The 24,404-nt window shown below is 36.9% G+C and overlaps 1 protein-coding gene across 2 annotated transcripts in view; it reads right to left on the reverse strand.

Moving 5' to 3' along the window:
* The window catches only part of CNKSR2 (connector enhancer of kinase suppressor of Ras 2), a 298,808-nt gene that overhangs the window by 35,606 nt on the left and 238,798 nt on the right, over positions 1-24,404 (reverse strand). For both annotated transcript variants that reach the window (XM_049766782.1, XM_049766781.1), the window contains 4 exons: positions 24,253-24,324; positions 18,172-18,239; positions 11,803-11,903; positions 7,879-8,416 (listed from right to left, as the gene is read on the reverse strand). In XM_049766782.1, coding sequence (XP_049622739.1) covers positions 7,879-8,416; positions 11,803-11,903; positions 18,172-18,239; positions 24,253-24,324 — 779 coding nt within the window. The remainder of the gene's footprint in view (positions 1-7,878; positions 8,417-11,802; positions 11,904-18,171; positions 18,240-24,252; positions 24,325-24,404) is intronic.

Raw genomic sequence — 24,404 nt, forward strand, 5'->3', positions numbered from 1 at the left:
GATACTAACCAGTTTCATAAATTTTCTTTATGTGATAAAACTATAATATGAAAACAAACTATTTTCTAATATTTCTCAAGGATTCATTCTTATTTTATAAATGTATCGCTAGGGAAATTCTTGGCACAATCTAACAGATGCCATGTTCTTTGATTTATTTTGTTTCATGTTCTCAGACAGATATTTTTTAATTTGTAAAAGAAAATCGACAAATTTTTATTGTTTAAAGTTTTGTGTCACACTCTGAAGCTCAGGGGTTATTCCTGGAACTCCACTCAGGAATTACTCCTGGCAGGATCAGGAGACCATATGGGATGTTGGGGATTGAACCCAGATTGGGTATGTGCAAGGCAAGTGCCTTACCAGTGGTACTGTAATAACACCAGATTCTTACAGTTCTAAGTAGACTTGCAGAAGAGTAATCTAAATTCTGAATATAGTATAGATCATGCAACAAATAAGTAATTTGTGTCTGTTGAATGAATGAATGAATGAATGAGGATGGAAGAATACATGCTTAGAAATAATTGGGGTTTGCTTTTTTAGGCATTGAAATAGCCAAAAGTAATAGGGGGCCAACTTTATCTTTGCTAAAAATTTGGAATACAAATTTTAACTCTCTTTTTTTTTTTTTTTGGTTTTTGGGTTACACCGGTGACGCTCAGGGGTTACTCCTGGCCATGCGCTCAGAAGTTGCTCCTGGCTTGGGGGACCATATGGGACACCGGGGGATCGAACCGTGGTCCGTCCAAGGCTAGTGCAGGCAAGGCAGGCGCACCTTACCTTTAGCGCCACCGCCCGGCCCCAAACTCTCTTATCTATACTTGAGAGAGGTGATCATCCTTTTAAATAAATAAATATATATATATATTTTTTTTTGGTGGGGATACTTCTGTCAGTGTTCAGGAATACTGTGGAGCCAGGACCAAGTCCTAAAGTCCGCATGGAAAACATGTTCTCCAGCCCTATAGCTATCTTTCAAACCCTTATTTACTTTTGGTTTGGGGGCCACAGCCAGCTCAGAGAGTGCTTATAGATTAGCCATAATACAAAGAACCTTAATTCTAGATGCTAGAACCCCAGCATGATATCTAGCATGGTATCTAGCATGAGGCTATGTTGAGCATAAGCAATACTATATTTCCCATTAAAATACCCTAAATCAGGGCCAGAGCGGTGGCACAGTGGTAGGATATTTGCCTTGTGTAGCTGACTTAGGACAGAGCTTGGTTAGATTCCCTGACATCCCATATGGGACGTCCCAAGCCAGGGGCGATTTCTGAGCGCATAGCCAGGAGTAACCCCTGAACATCACTAGGTATGCCCCCCAAAAGTTTTTGCATTTCAAAGCCAAATAATAAAAAGTACCCCAAATGTAGAATTTTGAAATATTCTGATTCCAGAAAATATATAAAGTGCCAGGGATCAACCTGGGTTGCCATGTTCAACGCAAGTACCCTACCTGATATACTCTGTCTCCGGATCCTAACTTAAACTATTAGATGACAAATGAAATGAATTTGGTGAGAAGGGAGGTAGCTGTCATTCACTCATTCAATAGTGCCTGATTTATGAAGGATCATATACTGCTTTAAAAACTGAGTGTACAAGATCAAATATAAATTTCTGATTTCAGAAGTTTAAATTTTGCTGGGTGGAATTGTTTCTAAATTAGTGAAAAATAGTGGATATTTTACTTATAGTAAGAACATTGTGAGGAATATAAAACAGGGGAATATACCACAAGATGATTATTAGGAAGGGAATGCAGGTCAGATGACAAGTAATTAGAAAGATCTATAAATACAAATATCGGCAAATATGCGATCTGTTTCTTTGCTATTTGGAAATATAAGAGGTCTTTTGTGAGTTCTCAAATGTCCAAAGTCAAAAGATGAGGGAGCAGTGAGCAATCATCATGAGAAATGAGGGTTTTCCTATTTAAACTCATAGCTAATATAGTCTGTTGAAATATACAATATTTCTGGGTTTTCACCAGTTTAGCTTACAAAAAAACTGCAATTCATGTGGCTACAACATTGATAGAGCTGAATAAATAAAGGTCATCTTGTCTGGTAAGTGTTAGTGAAGTAATTTGCTACTGAAATATTGTATTTGTTCTTTTTGCCTAATCCAAGTCTGCACAAAACCTACATATATGATATAATTTCAGAATGCTTATTAGTCAGACTTAAAATTTCCAGATATGGAAACTAAGTGCATATTGGCATTACTCTTTTGATTCTCATATAACTTTACTAGGTGTTACTGTTTAAATGTTAATGTATCTTTAAGGGGTGATAACACCCCTATAACCGTCAAGTGAACATTTATAGAAGGGGAAGCCTGATGGTTGATGGGGGTGCCCAGGAAGATGCTTGGGGGTTGGTGGCCTGGGGCCCCAGCCCCTCCTGCCTGGCCTAATATGCAACATTCAGAAAGATGCACCTTGCCCCCCCTCTTCCCCCACCGTGGTCAAACTTCAGGTGAGCATTAAAAAACAACATTCTTCTTTTCTCTCTGGATTCTGGTCTGTTTACATTGGCATCCCTGTTTGGGGCCTGGTAGTTAGGGTAGATATTGTTATCATATGACTTAACAATGAAACCACTGAGATCTAGGTGTTGAGTTACTTGAACACATCTTACAAGTGACAGAATGACAGAGCAAAGAACTGAACTGAGGATGGTTCTCCTGTACTGCATGCTAAGCTCATGTCACTCTGTGTTTAGAGGAAAACATACATGCTCATTCATTTAAAAAGTTACCAATAATTATACCTAACTTGTAATTTTCAGGGTTATATAATATACATATATACAAATAAGATTTTGCTAGTGCCAAGATCTTTCATACAATGTAATGTATGTGCTCATATATAATAGTGAGAAATACTTTAAAACGTAACATACTTCTTATAACTAGGCATAACTGTCCTTAAATGGTACAAAAACTGACATTTTAAGGTACTCTTTTATTCTTTCTTGGACCTCAGTATAGGTATTTTCATTCAGGCTTACATCATTATTCTTTAGATCCGAACTATAATTTATTTCTGATAATTATACTGTTCCACATTGCAATGTTTTTCTTAATTTTCAATTGTTCCTTTCTTCATTATAATTGCATATTCTTTGAATATCCTACCCATTCCCACGCAATTCCTACCTGATGCACTTAAAAATGAAATTTATGGCTTTTAGAAGCTCTTCAGGAAATTATTAGAACTTTTTAAATGACTGATGTGGAAAAGGTATGTTTTTCTATGCCATATTGGTAGTTAGAATATAGCCCAAAGGTACCCAAAGTTAGTCAGTGTACAATCTCCCTATTCATAAAAAATAGCCTGCAGACTCTCACCCTGGCAAAACTTACCTTATATATGTGGACAAACAGAAAACACCCCATACTGTACCCAGAAATCCTATGGCCTCCTCCAGGTTTCCAGTGGCTCCAAGAGGCCTGTTGGAAATAATGACCTCCTCTCTCTTCCTAGAAAAATTATTAGGCCCATAAAACTGCCTATTTTGTGCATCTCCTAAGTTTTAGGATTTATAAAGGACTGCTCCTATTTTGGGATTGCTTTTGCTGTGCGAGCCACATCTGCTGGCATGTGGAACTGGAGTGATTTAACTTGGGGTCTCACAGGCAAAGTATTCAGCCCCTTGAGCCACATTCCAGGATATTTTATTTTTAAAGTAACTTAAATATCTAGTTCTTAGCAGATATCACCTTGAAAGTACCTAGAAATATACTGGCCACATAATCAGATACATTTTATAGATTTTTATCCCCTCCCTTCAAAACCAAAACAAAGAAACTTCTAAGTTTTGTTTTAGATTTCTAAGACCAAGATAATAAATATATAAACTAAGTTAGAATAAGGATAAGACATCTCTAAGACAATAAAAAGGAGCACATTATAACTTCATTCAGTATAGGACAGCCCCATTAATGTCTGGTTAGTAAAGAGGACTCATAATTGCCTAGAGGGACAGCAGCAGGATTAAGGGATCAAGCTTTCAGAAGCTTATCTAAATCACCAGTATGTAAAGGAAAGAGAAGCTATTCCAAGCAGATTTCAAGTTGAATTAGCCAAAACAGTATTTTGCTATTATAAACTGATTTTGAAGGGAAGTATACCTTTTCTATTTTGTCCCACACTTTCATAATTTATACTCCTTAAAAACTGCACAGGATGACATAATTCATAATCTAATTTAACTGAGATACGATAAGGCCCCCACCTCAGTAAACTTCACAACTGCTAATTGGTATAATAGGAAATTACTTGTCGTCTCCAAAATGCCAGTGGAGTAGGTCAGAATAATTAATTCGCAAGCTGAGTTTTCAGTCAAAGAAAAACAAGACAGATCTCATCTGTGTACTTTTTAGTACCATCCACTTTAGACTGAAATGAGTTCAGACTGAGAAAAATCACAGTATGACTCAGTTCAATAATTGAATTTCAAAATAAGACAAAGGCAGATCAAGCATGAGAACAGATTGAAGCCTGTTCTAAAGAAGACAAAATTCACACTTTATAAGCAAGGCCAAATTCCACATCTATAAAGAAATTCAAAAAGCATTTAGGTCATAGATTTAGGTATACCTTTCTCAGACTTTTTGAAAACTACAAACTACAAAATATTTACTGGATTATATATATATTAAGTTAAATGTAAATTATAAGAAAGGGATTGGTTGGTGACATAATTCTTTACCCGTCAAGCAAGATGACAGACTATATTTCATGCATTCTTTCATTGTGCCTTCTACTTACTCTCCTGACACTTTCTATTTTTATTTTTTAGTAAACGTTTGTGAATAGAGACACAAGACCTTTTCCCTCTTAGGGTCTGTAGTATCAATTGTAGTACAAGTTTACTTTGCAGGTCACACTAAATGCTGAAATCAAGCCTTTAGTCCAGCTAGTCTTAGGATCACTCCACTTTGGGACTTGGATTATAATTTGAACTGTTGCTGACTTGTGGGCTGCAGCATATTTTTCTGTGTGGGCATAACTTTCTCCTTCACGTGTGCCATTTTTGCTATGTTGCTATAACACCAAGCAGTTTGATTTGAATAAGCAGCCTAGAATACTCACTACAAAAGGCCAAACCACAGCAATCAGGAATATGGGCTCCTTTAACTAGAATTCAAAGATTCTTTTGACAATCAGAGATATTAGAGTTGACATTTTTCAAATGAGTGTTCATCAAATTAAACACTCCAAATATCAAAAAGTAAAGAAGAAAAACTGTCATTAGGAAGGTGAATATGTAGTCCATTAAATAATTATCTAGGTAAGCCAGATGCACTGCTCTGCTGAGTGCAGTTTGGAGGACAATGAGACATCACATGGGAAGATTCATGGGCAAATACCGAGAAAAAACAGCCCTGAAAAACAGTCCATAGCCACCCTCAGTGAAACAGACCCCACTGAAACAGCATGAAGTGCCTCATAATCCTGAACTGAAAAGACAAAATGTGCAATTCCCAAATCACTATCACACGTATTACAGCTATTCTACCTTTCCATAATTATTCCACTAAGATAGAGCCCACTAAAAAGATGGAAGGTACTATTAAACTGCTCAGTTGACTCATTTGGGAAATCTGGAGGAAAAACCCATCTTAGGAGTCAAGCTATATAAAAATCAATCCAATCACAAAACAACAATAAAAAAGATGCTAGCAAAAGTCCTCTAACTGCAGATGCTCTGTGGGCTACCAAAAAATCTCAAGGATGGGAAAACACAGGGCCCAGGTTTTCCTTTTTAGACCCTGGGGCCCCTTTTCTCCTTTCTTTATGCAATGACCAACAGGAATAAATTCTCAAGTGTCTAGCTGAATTGGAAAATATAGCATGGAGGACTCTTCCATAATCTCTAACAAATGTAATTTGTGGGGAGGCTGGGCAGTTAACAGCTGACAGTGACATTTTTTTGCACCAATAGAATAATACAGCTTTATAATTCTTCTCATGCAGGTGATGGTTAAATACTCTTTAAATGGAAATTGCCTTCATACACAAACTTTACTATAAACACCTCTTAAATTTCAGTTGTACAAGAAATAATAGAATTGCCATTAAAGAATACAATACCGTAGAAGGAGGTCTACTGTGCTCTCTTGTTGGTAAGCTCCAAAGGCACTTTCTTTTTAAGAGCCAAGCTTGAGATCAACATGTTAGTGAACTGTGAGCTTTGAGTTTTTCCTCCAGTTGTGATGAAGTCATTAAATACTAACATCGCCTGTAATCAATGTCTCCCATACCTGGGAAAGGAACTGAAGGAGTCTTTAGCCCGAGTCTAATGCCTCATGAGGTCACCAATCAGCAACTGTGGGTTCATCAACATTGCCTCAGACCATCTGTGCTAATTGGCTTAGCTTTCATTTATAAAACACACACTGCAAACTGTTTTCTACTGTTTTGCTACACAGTATTTGAGGGGGGGGGCATCTTACACTGCAGATTTAGTCAGACTTTACTTTCTAAGATGACCGAGTCATAACTAAGTTGCAGCTTTTCCCCTTAAACTGGTCTGGGTTTCTAGATAAGTGAATCCAGTGGTTACAAACAGATGCATGGTATTGTATGTTGAGTAAAGAACTTGATAACTAGCAAATGCATTCTTAATGTCTGCAAGACTGAGGGTAATTATTTGACTTGTTTAAGAGCTGCTTTACAAACTGAATTTTACAATCAACATATTTTTTAAGAAGAGAAGATAGATGCTTTTGACAATTTGGCTTCTGGAAACAAATTTGACTTTTTATTAATTAATTAAATAAGTAAGTAATTTATTTATTTATTTTGCTGTTCGGGTCGCACCCTGTGGCGCTCAGGGGTTACTCCTGGCTATGTGCTCAGAAATCGCTCCTGCCTTGGGGGACCATATGGGACACTGGGGGATCAAACCGCAGTTTGTCCTAGGCTAGCGCGGACAAGGGGACAAGGCCTTACCCCTTGCGCCACTGCACCAGCCCCTGAATTTGACTTTTTAGAGTTAATAGAAATGCTAGGTAAAACATGGAAAAACTTGTATTTTCTATAATTTTTATAAGTGACAAGAAATGTGTGTGTGTTTGTGTGTATTCACTTAGTTTTCAACTAATGGTCTGCTAACACTGAAGCAGTTATTACTTCTCCCAATCTTAGGGGGTAAATATGATGATGGAGCAATATGCAAGTGAGAAGACAGTAGATAAGAGGAGGAAGAGCTGGAGAGCACCACACTAGTGAAATCAGTCAGAAGGAAAGGGACAGACACAGACTGATTTCTCACATGCAGGAAATGAAGAAACAGAATAAGGGAATAACGAATGTGGCAAAGTAACAAAAACTGAGATATAGTCTTTAGCTGACCATGGACTGGTGCTGTGAGGGTTGGAGGCCCTGGGACAGCGGAGGAAGGAGGAGGATACCTGAGTGGGGGGGTGTAGTGCTTGAGTAGTTTACAGATGAAATCCTACTAATAACATTGTGTAAATCATGATCCCCCAAATTAAAAAGGTTGGAATTGGGTCATTTGGGGAAAATGAACAGATCGAAGGCAATTATGCCAAGTACAATTAATTAATAAGTAAAAGACAAAATAAAGAGGAAGAAAAAGAAATAGACATTCTTACCCCTAAAAGGGACAGAGTAACTGGAAAAAAGAATTTTGCTCTAGTTGTGGACAGGATATACATAGGATTCATTACTCATGTTTTTTCCCCAAGTTATGGAAATTGAAAATAGGACACCAAGGGTGACCTAGCTTTCCATGATTTGAAGCAAAAGGGCAACAAGATACTATTATTTCAAAATGAGAAGTTTGGAAAGTTTCAAACTTGTGTATATAAGCTATGCATCTTCATCAATATACTTACTTTTGTCTCCTATGTTTTCCCCAGCTGCCTCCCCTTCCTCCTCCTCCTCTTCCTCCACCTCTGTGGGCTGCACGTCATCCTGTGGGTCACAGGCACTAACAGGTGCATTCAGACAGCAATGGTTGAACCCGCTATCTCGAGGCAGAGTGAAACTTCGAGGCTTGCCTCCATTCCCGTTCAGCACTTGCAGCCTCTCACTCTCCGCTAAGGGGTATGGCCCATAGTGATCCTGCAGGTGGCATTTCTGAGTGGGGAGGGTGGACTGCCGTCGGTGCTCCGGGGAGATGGCCGCCGAGTCAGAGAAGACAGAATCCTCCAGAGGCAGAGTCTGAAGATAATGTAATCCAGAGCTGGTCAGTGGTGTCTCGATCAAATCCTGCCAGGAGCGGCGCTGGCTGGCCGTCTTACGAATGGGTGACACCACGCTGCTCCCAGGCACCTCCTGGCGAAACTCCTCATGGGAGGACTGAGACTGAGAGGTCTCAGTGGAGGAGAGGCGGCTGTGTTTGGCTTCCACATAAGGACTGGCGCAACTCATCTGTGGAAAGAGGCCTGGGTCAGTGTCCACAGAAGGAACTGCTGACAGATGGTTCCTCTGACCACTCAGGAACACATCTGAGCTTTCTCGGGTGACCTTTCTAGTGTTCTTACTGACCAGTCCCAAGTTACTTAGTCTCTTTAACCTAGGTGACAGATCACATTGTAAGGGATGCGGCATATTCAATGCAGTTCAACAGCAGGCTCTCATGAAAAAAAAATCTGCCATGTTAATGTGCCATTTACAATGACAATGGAAGAAAATGGGTGTTCTCAAATAAAAAACATTCAACAACTCAAACAAAAAGATGAAGTTTTAAAATAAAAACAAAGATCTCTAATTCCAGAGGTCTGACTGAGACAACTGCAACTGAGCAAATTTCTGAAACATAAGGAAAGACTCTATCCTAGGCTTTATCCTAGGATCGGTGCAAAAACTAAGACTACCAACTACAAAAGGCTGACTAAAACAACAGTGATAGAACAGAACTTCTAGAACCGTAAAGAAAGACTGCATCATAGTCTCCATCCTATGACCTGTGCAAATACCAAGATCTCTAGTTACAGAGGCCTGATTTTTATCATCCACTACTGAGCAGAAAGGTTCCAGACATCACAAAAGGACCTAGGGAGAATGTAAAAGAGAATGTAAAAGAGAATGTACATAGTCTGTAGTTATTTCCATGACAGTATACTTCAAGGGCAGAGAAACTCTCAGGCCAAGGGAATTCCCTTTCTAATCTCTCCAATACTTACTGTGTCTATGCAGAAAAAAAGAAGCACATATTAATTTTTTGTTATTGTTGTTGATGTTGTTTTATTGTGTGTGTTTTTTTATTTTGGGACCGTGGTTATTGTTTGGTTGTTGTCTTTATTGCTGTGGTGCTTATTGCTGTGGTGATTTTTGAGGGTTTTTTTTTGTATTGTTGTTATGTTTTTCTTCCCTTTTCCCTTTCTTCTCTTAAATTGATGTTTATAGCCTCTAGAAGGACATCTCCCATTTTTTGCTTGTTTGATTTTTGTCCCCCCTTTTTTTCTCTCCTTCTAACAGAACCACATAACTTGAACCATCTTGCTTTGTCTCACAAATTGAGGAGGAATAATGGAGGCTACCAAGACCAATCAGACGTCTGAACATTGAGTAGAAAAAAAAATAATCAGACTTAAACACCAAATCCAAAGCCAGTGACAATCTACAACAAGCTAGACACAGAGGGAACCACTTATACTAGCAGCCCGGGGGGGGGGGGGGAAGGAGGGGTATATAATATGCATGCTGGGAACAGGGGTGGAAGGAGGACAACATTGGTGGTAGGAATGCCCCTGATTCAATGTCATCATGTACCTAAAATATTACTGTGAAAGATTTGCAATCCACTGTGGTCAAAATAAAAATTAAAAAAAGTTTTCTCCAAATGAAACATCCCAAAGTGTTGCCAAATTCCTATTTTTACTGAAGACTAATTTGTCTTATTATTTCCTGTGGAGTTTGGTCATGAAGGCAAGGAAAAGAGGCTTTTTTGAGGGGGGAAGTGAAAACAAGGTGCCTATAGGATGTCAGCAGACATCCTTTCTTCTTCTTCATCGGTGATTGTCTGCTCCAATGGGCCCCACGGGACAAGCTATCTTAGGATCCTCTCAGTTCTGTGGCATATTTTAGGAATAAAAATGCAGGAAGACTGATATTATATCCTGCCTGGGATGAGCAGCTGCCTTGCGCACAGGCATGCTTAAGAAAGAAAACAAAAAACTGGCACATTTTGATCCCTGAACTGTAAAGTCTGGGATGTCCATTGCATACACATCCTCTATCACCAATTCCTTCATGACTATTTTCTCTAGCCCTGCCTCAGGATTCTTTCCAGGAAGTGCCAGCCTCTTTAGGTGTGAGTGTCTCACAGGGCACTGATGTAGTGGCTGAGACAAGCCCCATGGAAGTGGTGGTGGAAATGCTATATGGCATCTTGTGTAGGCAGTACTTTATTCCAATGTTAACAGCAATGTGAATATTTTCCTTTGCAAAATTCACAAGTCGCTGATTAAAGAGCAGCTTGATGAAGCTTCAGTTCCTGTCTCTTCCTCTCATAAGTATTATAAAGTATCATTCAGACACTGATGTTTTAGGAAAAGACACAATATGACATATTTTTCTTGCCACTGCTTTCATTATTTCCTTCCTCTAGTTCACCCTTGCAACATTTAAGAATAACACTTAGAGAAGGGAAGAAGTCTGTATTTTCACTCACTTCTCCCCAGTTCTCCTTATGTATGAAATATCATCTTCAAACATTTCTTTTAAAATGTGCTTAATTTTCAGTTATTGGCTAAGAATTCTCTCCTGTTTATTTAAAAATATTCATAAGTAAGTGCCAGTACTGTGTGAGGGCATATGCTGATATATGGAACAGAGTCCCTGTTCTCGACCAGTTCACAGATCCATCTGATGAGTGGTTTGCTGCCTCGAATCTTATTTAATAAGTCTAGATTAGGCCAGAACATCTGAAATTCTAGCATGTTCTATAAGTGACTCTTCTACACAACCATACTTGAGAAGTAACCTAGAAGTTTATCAACATCTTGCACAGCACCTTCCTTATTAAAGTTCCCTGGAGCATGTGAAGGAGGAATTGAGTTGGTGGTTATTTCACTGACATCCAGATTTCTTTTCCTAAGCAGAAGATTCAATCCCAAGAGAGGCAGAATTGACTTTTGAGGAACTTATGGTGTCTTGCACTGTGTTTTAACTGGGACTCTCCTGAGTCAATGATTCTGATGGGAAAGAGCTGAAACAGGACAGTTGCAAGCAAACCAGGGCTGCTCTTTGCCCCAGTAAAAGGTCCAAGTTTATCTTATATTCTGAATAATTTATATAGGTCTGGAGCACCCTATATACATGTACATTAAAAATGACCCTGTGGATATCAAAAAGACATATGATAAAATGTATTTCAATATAGATATAACAATGTTTGAGTTGTTTCTAAATCACTTAGAAATAAACTTTATTAATGTGAAGTAAGGAAGTTCTCCCCTTTTCTCTCTCTCCCTCCCTTCTTCTCTTTCTCTCACCTTCCTTCCCCTGTCCCTCCCCTCCTCTATATTTATAATTTTAAGGAAATATTTTGTTATTTCCAGGAAGGCCACTCTGACAGCAAAATGTTAATAAAACATATTATATATTGATCTTGTCTAGAAGTTACAGTGACAATTTCTCCTGATGAAATATTTTCATATACTTCCAAAGTATCCCTTATTGCTTTTCAATTTTGTATTTTCTTTGACCTTATATAACTTGAAATGAGACAAATAATTTACTAGACGATTTTTTTAAACATACAGAGGTCAACAGCACTGAGGCGACTAAATAGGCTCTTTCTGGCAACTTACAGAAGGTGGTCGTGGGTATGTATCATAGGGTGGTGGAGGACTGTCTTGTTTCGGTGTCGAGGGAGTATCTGCTTCTTCCTTATCACTTTCACTCCAGTAATCTGAAAATTCACATGCATGAACACATTAACATTCTAACAAACATTTCTAGTTGCATTTTCAGCAACACGCACTACCAGCTAACAAAAAGGAATTGAAATTCCACCTTTATAATCTCTCCCCAGCATCCATTATCCCAGGCCCACCAGCATTTATTTTCAGCTCTGTGTTGAGGAGGAAGAGTACAATCACCTCATTTGAGCCTCCTTTTAAAGCAAGCAATTGTACATAGTCACGGTTTTAAGGAGTTTGGGGGGAAAAAAAGACATTGTATAAGTGAAACCAGATTCAGAGAACTTTAGATTTAAAACAAAATTATTCTGACACTTTAATTAATGAGTGAAGTCATGTTATCACCTTTTAAATGTATGTTATTTTATCCTAAAGATAAGTACTCAATGAAAACAATACCTACGTTGCTGTAGGAACTCTATAAACAGATCCCCAAATAATGTTCTTAAATTCTCTTCTCTGGCTTCAATACACTGGTTATCTAACAATCACTCCTGAGCCAAGCTGACATGAATCTCTCTAACACTATACTCCCACCTCCACTGGGAAACATATGGCAACTCCCAAGTCTTGCCAAATGCAAAAGGGCAAATCTGGGGACGTGGGCTGCGAGTTCCAAACTTCTAGAACTACTTAAAAGGGTAGAAAGTCTGAGTTGCTAGACAAAGTGACTAGGCAGGCTTCAGTCAATAGGGAGGGGAAAGAACTCCTGAGATATAGCACTTGAGGAAGTAAAATAGAGCAGAAAGGCCAGTAATCACAATGTGTTCCATTAATATCTAAGCTGCTTCATAAGTACTGGTTTAATTTTTTAAGAATTTCAGAAGACAAAATAAGAGGAAAAGTATGAAGACCAAAGGTTTCTTATTTTTATGAAAATTGAAAGTCTTAGTATTCAGATTTAGGTGAAATTTTTTTTCACATTTTTTCACAGGAACATCACGCCACTTAGGAATGCCAATATTATAATATTTAAAAAATATTTTCCTTGTGGTTCTAAGCTCTTGCTACCTGCCAAATAGAGAGGATTAGACCTGGAATTTGAACTATCTATCTGGAGGGGTAAGTGACTAGAACTCTCGTAGGCAGGAGGAGACTCCTGGCACTGGGACTCTTAAATGTAGGATTGTTGAATGCGAAATCGATGTATGATCTTTTTGCCCTTTTCTGTTGCTTGGCAATTCTGGCTATAGTCTGATTTTAAATATCCCCTTTGAGTAAAAGATAATCACGTGTTAGTTAATCCACATTTGAAGCCTATATACAAACAAAGTCTCTTCTCAAATACCAACTGACACATAGTTGCCCAGAAATGGAGCCAGGAAGGGGTGGGTTGGGGGTGGGGAAGCACAAATGAATGATCCACTATAGCAACAAGGTTGAGTTCTTGCTATGCACTTCTACCTTTGTGTTTTTGTAGTGGTTATATTTAACCATCTATAAAATGATTTTATTTTGGGGCCGGAGAAATAGCATGGAAGTAAGGCATTTGCCTTGCATGCAGAAAGACGGTGGTTCGAATCCTGGCATCCTGTATGGTCCCCTGAGCCTGCCAGGAGTGATTTTTGAGTGTAGAGCCAGGAGTAACCCCTGAACGCTGCTGGGTGTGACCCAAAAACCAAAAAAAAAAGATTTAATAGCCACCTCTCAGAGATGTGTGTATGGTGGGTGACAAAATAATGTGCAATATACTCAAGAGCCTTACAACTTGAAAGAGCTCAATAAATATCAGGATTCCTGATTTTTGGGTGCATTTGTAGGCAGCATGCCAGGACACTCTTATCTGGATCACAGAGGAGAAAAATGCCTGGTGTTCACCTTCTTAGACATTAGTTTTTTTTGTCCCCACACTGGGAGCCTCACTTAGTATTGGGAAGTCACTGTTGTATAAAAAGTGACTAAGAACTCCCCCCATTCCACTCCAAGCAGCGCACTTACCAAGATGACTCTGTTCTTTTTCTCTTCCCACTATTTCCCAAAACTATGGCCCCTGTGCTGTTTCTCCTCAATGCTAGTCCTCAGGAGCTCAAGGGGAAGATCTCTACAACAATCACTGTTAGGCAACAGATTCCCTCTCTATTTGTCAAACCCTTTGTACATTAGGAAGAATTTTGGTATACTATGAGATATAATTCTTTGTTTGTTTTAAAACAACATCAATATAACATTTTTCTTGCGCCTTTAAAGAAAACACTGAAATAACACTTTGCAAATTAACTTCATCATGTCTCACACTAAGCTTTATGTTTTTGGGAGAGCAATGGGAGAAAAGAAAGATCCTATATAGAACATTGGTCAGGCTTTTTTGATATATATGGAAAATTATAGGCACATTGCTGCTCAGAGGCTGAAACACATCTGATTTTCTAAGAGAAAATCCATTTTTAATCTCAACATAACACAGAGCAAATGGATACTTTTAATGTCTCCTGCAGTGATATTCAATTTTATAACTAATCATGAATAAATAGTGCTATCACTAAAAGAGGAAAATTTCCACTTTACCTCTCCTGTTGATACAAAAGAAGCATTTTGGGGGGAAATGGCCTTTTCATCTAGAACTGCCAAAGAAATTCAATATATTTCATTCATTTTTTTTTATCATATTAAAGCTTTACAAAGACCTTATATCTGAGTGAAAATAGTGTGCCATGAATACCTAAGTTTACGCTGGGAAAAATAGAACAGCATAAAATAGAAAAAAATGATTAGTAGATAATTAGCCAAACTGTGACAATCGCCTCCCTATTCACACTAGTATAACACCAAACAGAGAATCTGGCATCCTTGAAAATAGTGCTCTTCAACCTTTTAAAACCTGCAGTCTACAGCACTGTAGTTGGAACCAACACAGTTAGATCAGTGGTTTCAACTGCTGGTCACTGGACTGATGTAGTGGTATTAAAAAATGAAAATAATACTTCTTGATACTCCTGTGATTTGAAGATGGAAACTTTCTCAACATTTTTTTTTAAATTTAAGTCAGAGTCACTTTCAGGCTGCACTAGATATTTACATAGAAACTGTTCCTTTGCCTCTTTGCAAAATATCTGTAATCCTCTAAGTGCTATATTTTGTATGAAGTTTAACTTCAACTGAGAATGGTGCTCTGCCGAGGATAAAGAACTGCATAGATGTGTGGAGCAGACACAGACATGCAATGATTTTCTGTACTGAATACCAGGAAGCATAGGTTTCTAACCTATTTCAAAGTGCCTGAGGAATATTTATTCTCTGTAGAAAATGAAGCTATTTCAGAGTCTGGTCTCGTATTTTGCAAGAGACTTGAATTTTAAATACTATCTTCTACTTATCATCCTTTACCACACTCTAGCTGATGCCGAAACACATACATATTCACATGGTAGAACAAGGCATCCTGAATTTAGGCATTGGATAATTTTTAGAAACTGCATGTATAATACAACTTACCAATTCTTTAATTCATAATGATAGCGTTATTGTACTAATTATATTCACTAAAATCAAGACCATGTGCAGCTTCAAAATAATGCCAAGTGATAGAATACAGATGTTAAACCTGAAAAAATCCAAGTTTCCTTATTCAAGCAAATTAACTTTACGCAGATAATAAGTTTCCAATAATTAGATTACTCACACTTTTAGTTCTTGCATCTATGTAAAATTCGAAAACAAATCTATCTGATTTCTCTATTAACTACTCCTGGGGGTAGTTGAAAGCTTTCTAAAGAAATTTCAAAAGAAAGCCTGGTATTGGTTTTGCTCTTTTTTTAAGCTCTAATTCCAGAAATTTGGTTCTTCTGAGGAAATTGAAGCATGCAGGTGGGGAATAAAATGAATAAACTCTAAAAATATCTGTTAATTTCCTCTGTTTGATTTATGATAGGAGTTTTTTGATGGTTACTGTTGTTGTTATTGATCTTTGTGAATACTTTATATATCCTGGCCACAGAGTCAATACCACTTCAAACATGAGGTCCAAATTATAGAAACCAATCTTAACAATGTACCTGTCAAAGAGGGCAACTGGCTGGCTGAGGGATCCCAGGTACACTGGTGGAGGAACGTTAACACTGGTAATGGGATTGATGTTGGGACACTCAGCCTAAAACACAACTATGAATAACTGAAAATCTGATAAAACTACTTTTACAAAAACTTGAAAATCAAAATTACTAGACTGGCCTGACTTTTCAGAGTCCTGGCTGAAATCTGCACATGGTTGCAGATGGCATGAGCATTATCTGTGGAATATTCACACTACTTCCACTTGCAAGAACATTGCTTCTTCTTGGGTTTATCGCCTTTCAATTTGTGGACCTGGTGAATAAAGAGCATGTCCCTACTGTACCTTGGGCACAATCTTTACAGACTCATTCTTACAGAACTTGATCTACACTGTCTTGCATTTCTCTTTCTGTATGGCACTAAGGGTATGATTTTTACTAGAAAGTAATCGAATTTCATGTAGGTTAGGTACCTATTTTAAGATGGTTAAAGTGCTGGTTGAAAGCCTTACATAGAAAACACTTAATATTAACTAAAGTTTTTTTTATCCCCTATCTACCACATCTTTATGACTTTATATATGACTCACCTATCTCCAGCATGCATTTTCTCATTAGCCCTATCTAGTCCCAAGTAACTATAAAAAAGATTACTTCAACTTGGGTAACTATTTAGGCGATTTGCACATGGTGCAAAAAATTGGTGCTTAATAACTTAACGTTGCTGTTAAATTTTATTTTACATAACTCCAAGTATTTATTTTGAGATACTCAACAAGATGTCAAATTTCCACAGGCAGGAACCAGGCTTTGCCATTTATTTTTATTCTTTTTTGGGATTTTATTTTGGGGTCACACCCTGTAATGCTCAAAAGTTACTCCTACCTCTGCACTCAGGTATCACTCCTGGTAGGGGTGGGGCCTTGTGGTCCTTATGGGGTGGGCGGGACAGAATCTGGGACAGTTATGTATGAAGCAAGTGCTCTACCCACTGTACTATCACTGCAGCTCCATTGCCATTCCTTTGAAATCCTATCTCCTAGCTCTTCTGCTACACCTCTTCACACAGTGCCATTCCCTCACCCAATGGATGAAACTATGCCCAAAGGCCAAATGTGGCTTCCAGCTTATTTTTATATGGCCTCAGGATCAATAATGGCCTTCACAATTTTAGATTGTTAAAAGATAATCAAAAGAGTATTTTCTGTCATCAAAAATGGTAGGAAATTAAATATCAATGCCTACAACTAAAGCTTTATAGAGAACAGTGTCTAAAACTTCATCCTTCAGACAATAGCAGAGTTGAACAATTTCAATAGAAACCTTTAGACATACAAAACTCAAATATTTTGCTACCTGTCTTTTTACAGAAAATATGGTAACCCCTGCCCTAAACATTGGCAAATTAGTTTTGGGGGGTTCTGGTTATCTTCTTTAGCTTTTTCTTCCCTTTAGTTTTTAGAAGTTTAAAAAATGTACACTGGGAGGAAAGAGAAGCCTTTTAGAATCTCTGCAACCAACAGGCGATGCCCACTGGAGACACAATTAGAAATGCTTGTACGTATATTCATCTGTGAGTTCGTTTAATGTTAGTATGTCTACAGAATTTCAAAAATTTGTAGACACCCTGCTTCCAGGGTCGATCGATGCATTGAACAATGCTCTCAAAAACAAAAGTCACCATTATGGAATGGTGACCATGGTTTTCCTTCTGATTTTTGATTCTGCATGATGGCATTGTATTTTATAAATATGTATAAATATGAGGTCAATGTCAAAGCTATTCCTGCATGTTCACAGAGCTATATGTTTACAGAACTGAGTACCAGCCCCAAATGATACCATTTATTGAAGAAGGTACCATTTATCTGAGTTCTTTGCATAAAATGTCACTTAAATGTCCATGAAACTATTTAGCATATAAAACAATGGATGAAAACACGGGAGTAACTGTGTGGGATTTTTATATTTTAACATATCCATCTTTAATAAATATATTGAAGGAAAAAGACAACAAATGGGAGAGGACCAAAAAAAGCTGCTAACAAAAGAAACACAACAACAAAAACTTGAGTTTATTACTTTAATGTTAAATTTATTAAAGCTTGCCTATAAGCTGCTATAATTTGAGTTCATGGTACCAAGAAAAGAAAGTTATTTATGCACTGACACTGATTTATGCACATATAGTAGTGAATCATTCTATAAGATGATGTTAAGGAAAACAAGTATTAGCGCAATACAATTGTAAAACAAGAAATTTCTTTACCTTGTTCTTGCTTGATCCTCTCTCTTTCTGCATATCCTGCAGTCAGCAGATTAATTCGGTTAAGCCACCTGAAAAATATATCAAAATCAGTAACATTAAAACTCAATTCTTAGGGGCCAGAGAGATAGCACAGTGGTAGGACATTTGCCTTGCATGCAGCCAATCCAGAACGGATGGTGGTTTGAATCCTGGCATCCCATATGCCCTGTGCCTGCCAGGAGTGACTTCTGAATGCAGAGCCAGGTGTAACCCCTGAATACTTGCAGGTGTGACCTCCCCCCAGAACCCTCCAAAACCCTTCATTTCCTATATTTATTATTTATTATATGATATCTAAGATTATATGGATTTGATCTTTGCTACTTTTATTACATGGAGTATTTATAAATTTATTTTTGTTTGTTTTTGGGCCACACCTGGCGATGCTCAGGGGTTATTCCTGGCTATGTGCTCAGAAATTGCTCCTGGCTTGGGGGACCATATGGCACACCAGGGGACCCAACCGAGGTCCCACCTGGGTCAGCTGCATGCAAGGCAAACACCCTACTGCTGCATAGTTGTTCTGGCCCCTATATGGAGTCTTTAATGAGCTATAGTTTGTTATGGTACAAATGTCTTCCAAACAAAAGACACTATTTAAATAGGAAAGACTTAGGCGAATATTTAAATCTTAGAAACATAAAGGGTTTTGACATCCCAAAGCCTTATTAGTTTTGTTGCTCCAAATATTTCTGTTGTTTTGTTTCTTCAGAATAAATGTTCGTTCAGAGATAGTTGAACAATATCTGATACAATTTGTTCTAAGAGAAAAAAGTGTAGGACCTTACCTGTCAAAACAAATGTTAGTTTTGATGAAGCTCATTTGATAGAATACTAAGGAAATTTGTCTCTAAATATAAGAATACTAGATTTTCTAAAGATATTCCAATGAGCCTACACAATTTTAATCACCATTTAGATCCTGAAAATTTATTTTCATGAGCAACAATAACTGAAAGGGAAACCTCGGGCCGGGCGGTGGCGCTCGAGGTAAGGTGCCTGCCTTACCTGCGCTAGCCTAGGAGACGGACCGCGGTTCGATCCCCCGGCGTCCCATATGGTCCCCCAAGCCAGGAGCGACTTCTGAGCGCATAGCCAGGAGTAACCCCTGAGCGTCACCGGGTGTGACCCAAAAACCAAAAAAAAAAAAAAAAAAAAAAAAAAAAAAGAAAGGGAAACCTCGGTTCTTCCTTCTTTTTGGTACTGTGAGCCTACAGGTGACTAAGTGATGAAGAGCACTATTTAAATCTCTAGCTTTGGTTCCTCCAGGTCTCTTCTTATGCACATTATTCCAATTGTTTGAACTGCATTACCAAATCACACAGCCTTTCAACTAACTTGAAACTTTCAGATTGGTGAATCCAAAATTATGATCAGCATATTTTCCCAATTCAAAAAGTAGGAAAAACCCTTCCTAATGAACTTGACTAAGTATGTTATTGATTTGTGTAATAATTTGATGCAGATATTTTTTTAAAAATATATCTTTCAAAAATTTCCCCCCAAGAGCTTTTCTCTTCTGTCAAATGGAAGATGGCATTCTTTGAAGTGACATATATTTCATCATGTATGTCAAGTGTGTTTACTAATTCAAATACTTAATATTTTTAAAAGGTAGATTAATATGTTTACTAGATAAAATTTCATCCATGGAAATTTAAGGTTTAATTTTAAGAATAGTCATTTAAAGCCCTTTATCTTGACAAAGCCCACAAAATAATGATCAGTTCAGAGACATTTAGGAAGTGAAGAAGAGAGTTGAGCAAAAGTGGAATAAAATAAAGATTGCTCAAATCAATTTATCAGTTCACGAAACATAAACATTCTAAAAAGTTATAAAGCAGAAGTTATAAACTATACTACAAATCTTTTAAAAAAGGGTTTTTAAAAATTATTAGCAAAAAGTCAAAATTAAATTCTATTATATAAGAAATTTATAGTGAGAAAGGGAATTAATTTGTACTATAAGGAAAATCTTAGCTTGCTCTTTAGTTCTTTTTTTTTTTTTTTTTTGGTTTTTTGGGCCACACTCGGCAGTGCTCAGGGGTTACTCCTGGCTGTCTGCTCAGAAATAGCTCCTGGCAGGTACAGGGGACCATATGGGACACCGGGATTCGAACCAACCTCCTTTGGTCCTGGATCGGCTGCTTGCAAGGCAAACACCGCTGTGCTATCTCTCCGGGCCCTGCTCTTTAGTTCTTAAGTGAAAATGACAACAGTACAACTTGGGAAAATATATTATTTAATCTTAGTCCTGTATTTTATATTTACTACTTTAAAAATTCCACTCAGATTTTATCAGAAGAGAAGGAAACATAAAGATTTTAATATATAAATCCAGAAGCTGAAAACATGAGTCCTGGATTTTTCAGTTCAACATCTCTTGAACCTATGACCAATTGTAATATATTAAATTGTAATTTAATATATGACCAATTATAATATATTAAAAATAAACTATGTTTTAGGGCCATTGGAATGCACAAAAATAATTTATAATTTTACTGAGCTCTCTAGGACTGTCAAATCTCATAAGATAATTGAAAAATTAAACTACTTTTAGAAAGTAAAATTCTGTTCATAATAAAAATACTCTAGGAAAAATGTGTTTTAATCTGGGGCACTTTGTAAAGCTATAAAGGCTGAATACTATAAAACTTGGTGCTTTTGTAGATGGGCTTGTCCTTAAAACCCAAGTTAGAAGCAGCTGACACATACTTTGTATAGTAATGAGTTGGTATTTATAGACTATTATGAATATCAGTAACTTAGGCAATAAACTATTTATTGAGCATTTCTATGTCAGGTACTGTTCTAGGTACTAATGACAGAGGTTTAAAGTAAATATAACAGTCTGTCTTCATGATGCCTATATCATAGTGAAGGAGCTAGTAAATAGATACAAATGAATAGATGTCAATTAGACTTGAGTGCTATTTAAAAAGAAAAAAATCAAAGTAATCAAGGTAACATATTAAACTGTTTAAAGTAACAGTGATGGGAGGAGTCTATTGTAAGACAAGCTAGTCAGAATTTTTAAATCTTTTCATACACATTGGTAAAGGAATTCTGTAATGTTAGGTGTAAATTCATTATTGGGAAGGGATACTGGGCCAAAAGGGAATATGCCAGTGAAATGCTCAGTAACTGCTAAAGAATAATATATGATGAGGAAAAAAAAAAGAGTAAGACCTATGGAAGAAATGTACCATTTACCAGAGTACTTGGTGATGCCTTAAAATGATAAGGACATATGTGCCGACATGATAAGGAATATATGGGCCAAAAGAATTCAGTAAATAAGTCTCTGAATACTTGAGAAATATGTTGTTTTGTTTTCTTCCCACAGATTTCACACTGACTGGCAAAAATATTTTTTTAATGTTCCAATGTTCATTTCTGAGGAGGGAACAGATGGATGGTGGTGGGGTGCTCAAAGTGTTTCTGCAAATTACCACACAATCAAATTTACAGCTGCCAAAAATGGTCAGATTTTAATATTCTTCATGTGTATACACACGCATATAGAGAAGCATATATATAAATATATACGTATAAGGATGTTTGTGCAGACAGGCAATGTTTAGTATTTCTTTTTTCTTTTAACTACCAGATGCCATATTGGGTTTCAGAACTAAAATCTTATAATTGTATTATAAATAACAATAAACAGATAAAGCATTTATTCATAATTATTATAATGAATAGAATGACAATAGATCACTTAAAGGCTTAGTCATGTGCCTTTCAAAGGCTACATTTAAACAGAAACAGTGCCCAGACTATCTTGGTGTTATATAAGAATAAAGTTATGGAATAAAATTGTTAGAGGAATTTCTCTTCGTCACTAATCCTCTGTGAATACTGCCAATATCTACTCTTCCCCCTTCTATCACAACAAATATCACAACAAATCTTGCCCTTTAACAATGGATATCAGAAACATGATAATTACGAAAAAGAGAGGAAACAAATTCAATTAAGGTCTGTTATAGCTAATTTAAAAAAAGATTTTATATTTCAGGACAATATCATTTCGAAGATTGAAGTATAAAAAATCTGAAATGTGTGGTGCGGAGAGGACACTTAATCAGATTAGTATCTTTTCTTTCACCCATAGCTTTGAGTATTTTTCCTTTATTCCTTCGTTTTTGGAGAGATGGAGTTTAGGTCATATCTGATGGCACTCAGGGCTTACTTCTGGCTCTGTACCCAGGGATAGTTCCTGGTGAGAATCAGGGATCATATGGAGTACTGGGGAGCAAACCCTGGTCGATGATGTGTGAGTCAAGCACCTTACCGGCTGTACTATTCTTAGGGCCCCACATGATTTTCTTTTCTTTCATCTACTGCTCTGAACTTTCTATTGCTTTCTTATTTTGTATATGTGTGTGTGTGGGAGGGGGGTTGGACTACATCCAGGAGTGGTCAGGCTAATTCCTGGCTTTGTGCTCAGTGATCACTCAGTTGGTGTGATTTTGGCATTGCACCATATAGGTTGCAGTAAATGTAGTAGATATTTTCATCCTAAAAACAAGAGGGAAAGAAATATTATATGTCTAAAACTCAACTATTCATAGCGTTGTAAGCCCTTGTTCTTTAATTAAATAAAGTTTTTTTTAAAGCAAATGAAAGGAAAAAACTCACAATTCTGAATGCCTAGTGTGAAATTTCCAGAAGGGAACATAAATCAAGAGGAAATGATGAAAATTACAAAACAAATTAAGTTCTTTTGGTAGCAATAAAAGTTTTATCAGGCATTCTCATTAATTTTCATTATCTTTTATGCCACTTCCATATACTAATACCTTGTGTTCCCAATTGTCAGAGAATATGCTTTATAAAAGCTTATTAGATGTTCATTTAATGTATATGAATCAATTTATGATGCTAGACCATTTTTTGTTTAAAATTATCTGGGTAATTATTTTGAGACACATAAATAAAGGTAAATAGGATGAGATAAAAGTCTATAAAAGGAATATATATTATAAGTAGTCACTTTACAGTATAAATCTATCAAGTAGTGTTTAAAGTATTTTATGCATGCTTATTTTATCCACATAAAAGATATATGGGTGGAAATAAATTATTATTATTATGTCCATATTTTAAATGACAAAATAACAACACTATATATAAAGAGGTAAAGTCTCAGTGAGAGACCTGGTATTTAGACACTACGCTTCCCAATCTTCTTTGGGCCCCCTGCCTGTCAGAAGTACCTCCCGCTGAAGGCCTAGAAAGAGAAGTTAAAATTTTTAAATTGAATTTCTACAAATCTAGAAAAGGGAGAGGAAATTGAAAGAAAATTGAGAAAGGATTAAATTCACAAACACAAAGTAGGACATTATAGTTGATACAAAAAATATTTCCCCACAACCACTAAGAACTATGTATGTAGCCATCGTGTTCGAGGAATGGTGACAGAAAGAAATACACATTTTACTTAAGGCATGAATTTCTGAGATATATGGTCTATCATAAAACACTCAGCACCAAAAAAGTCATCCATTTGGTGGATGTCTTCCCTACATTTGGTAATATATTTGAGATTCATTATTGAACTAGACTTGAAATTTTTTCGATGTGGGCTTTTTGGACTAAATATAGATTTGGACACATTTTGGGGTAAACTTCAAAGTTAATGAGCTTCTGTTGTTTCTTAAAATGTTGTTCTTTAACTTTTGGTATGACCACATAAAGGTATGGCTAGGTTCATTTTATTTTAAACCATTTTAGAAACTTCTAGGACATTGTTGACTATTCATGTGGCATACTTGAATGTTGAAAATTTTGAGCCTGAGTGAATTTAAAATTGTTTTTACTGAGGTGAGGTTGGTTTTTGATACCAATGTTTTAAGAGCATGGGTTTATCCTTCCCAAATGTATATGATCGCACCCCTCTCAAACTCAAGTCTTAATATCCCTCCACCTCAGGCTGGTGGCTACTGCATTCCCTCTCCCTCTCCCCTAGAGGATTGGGAACTTTAGTTCTGCAATGCAATAGACTTTTGAACTACTTTAACATTTAATATTTACCTGTTCATATCATCAAGATGTTCAGCAGCAAAATAAAAGCTTTTGATTTTAGGATGACAGGCTTTGAATGCACTGCAAAAGGAAGCAAAGCACATTTATGCTATTTCAAATTAAGAAAAAAATTTGACCCCCTAATTATAGTGGGTACAATG

Source organism: Suncus etruscus, chromosome X (assembly GCF_024139225.1).
Source record: "Suncus etruscus isolate mSunEtr1 chromosome X, mSunEtr1.pri.cur, whole genome shotgun sequence".
In the NCBI taxonomy this organism is placed as follows: Eukaryota; Metazoa; Chordata; class Mammalia; order Eulipotyphla; family Soricidae; genus Suncus; species Suncus etruscus.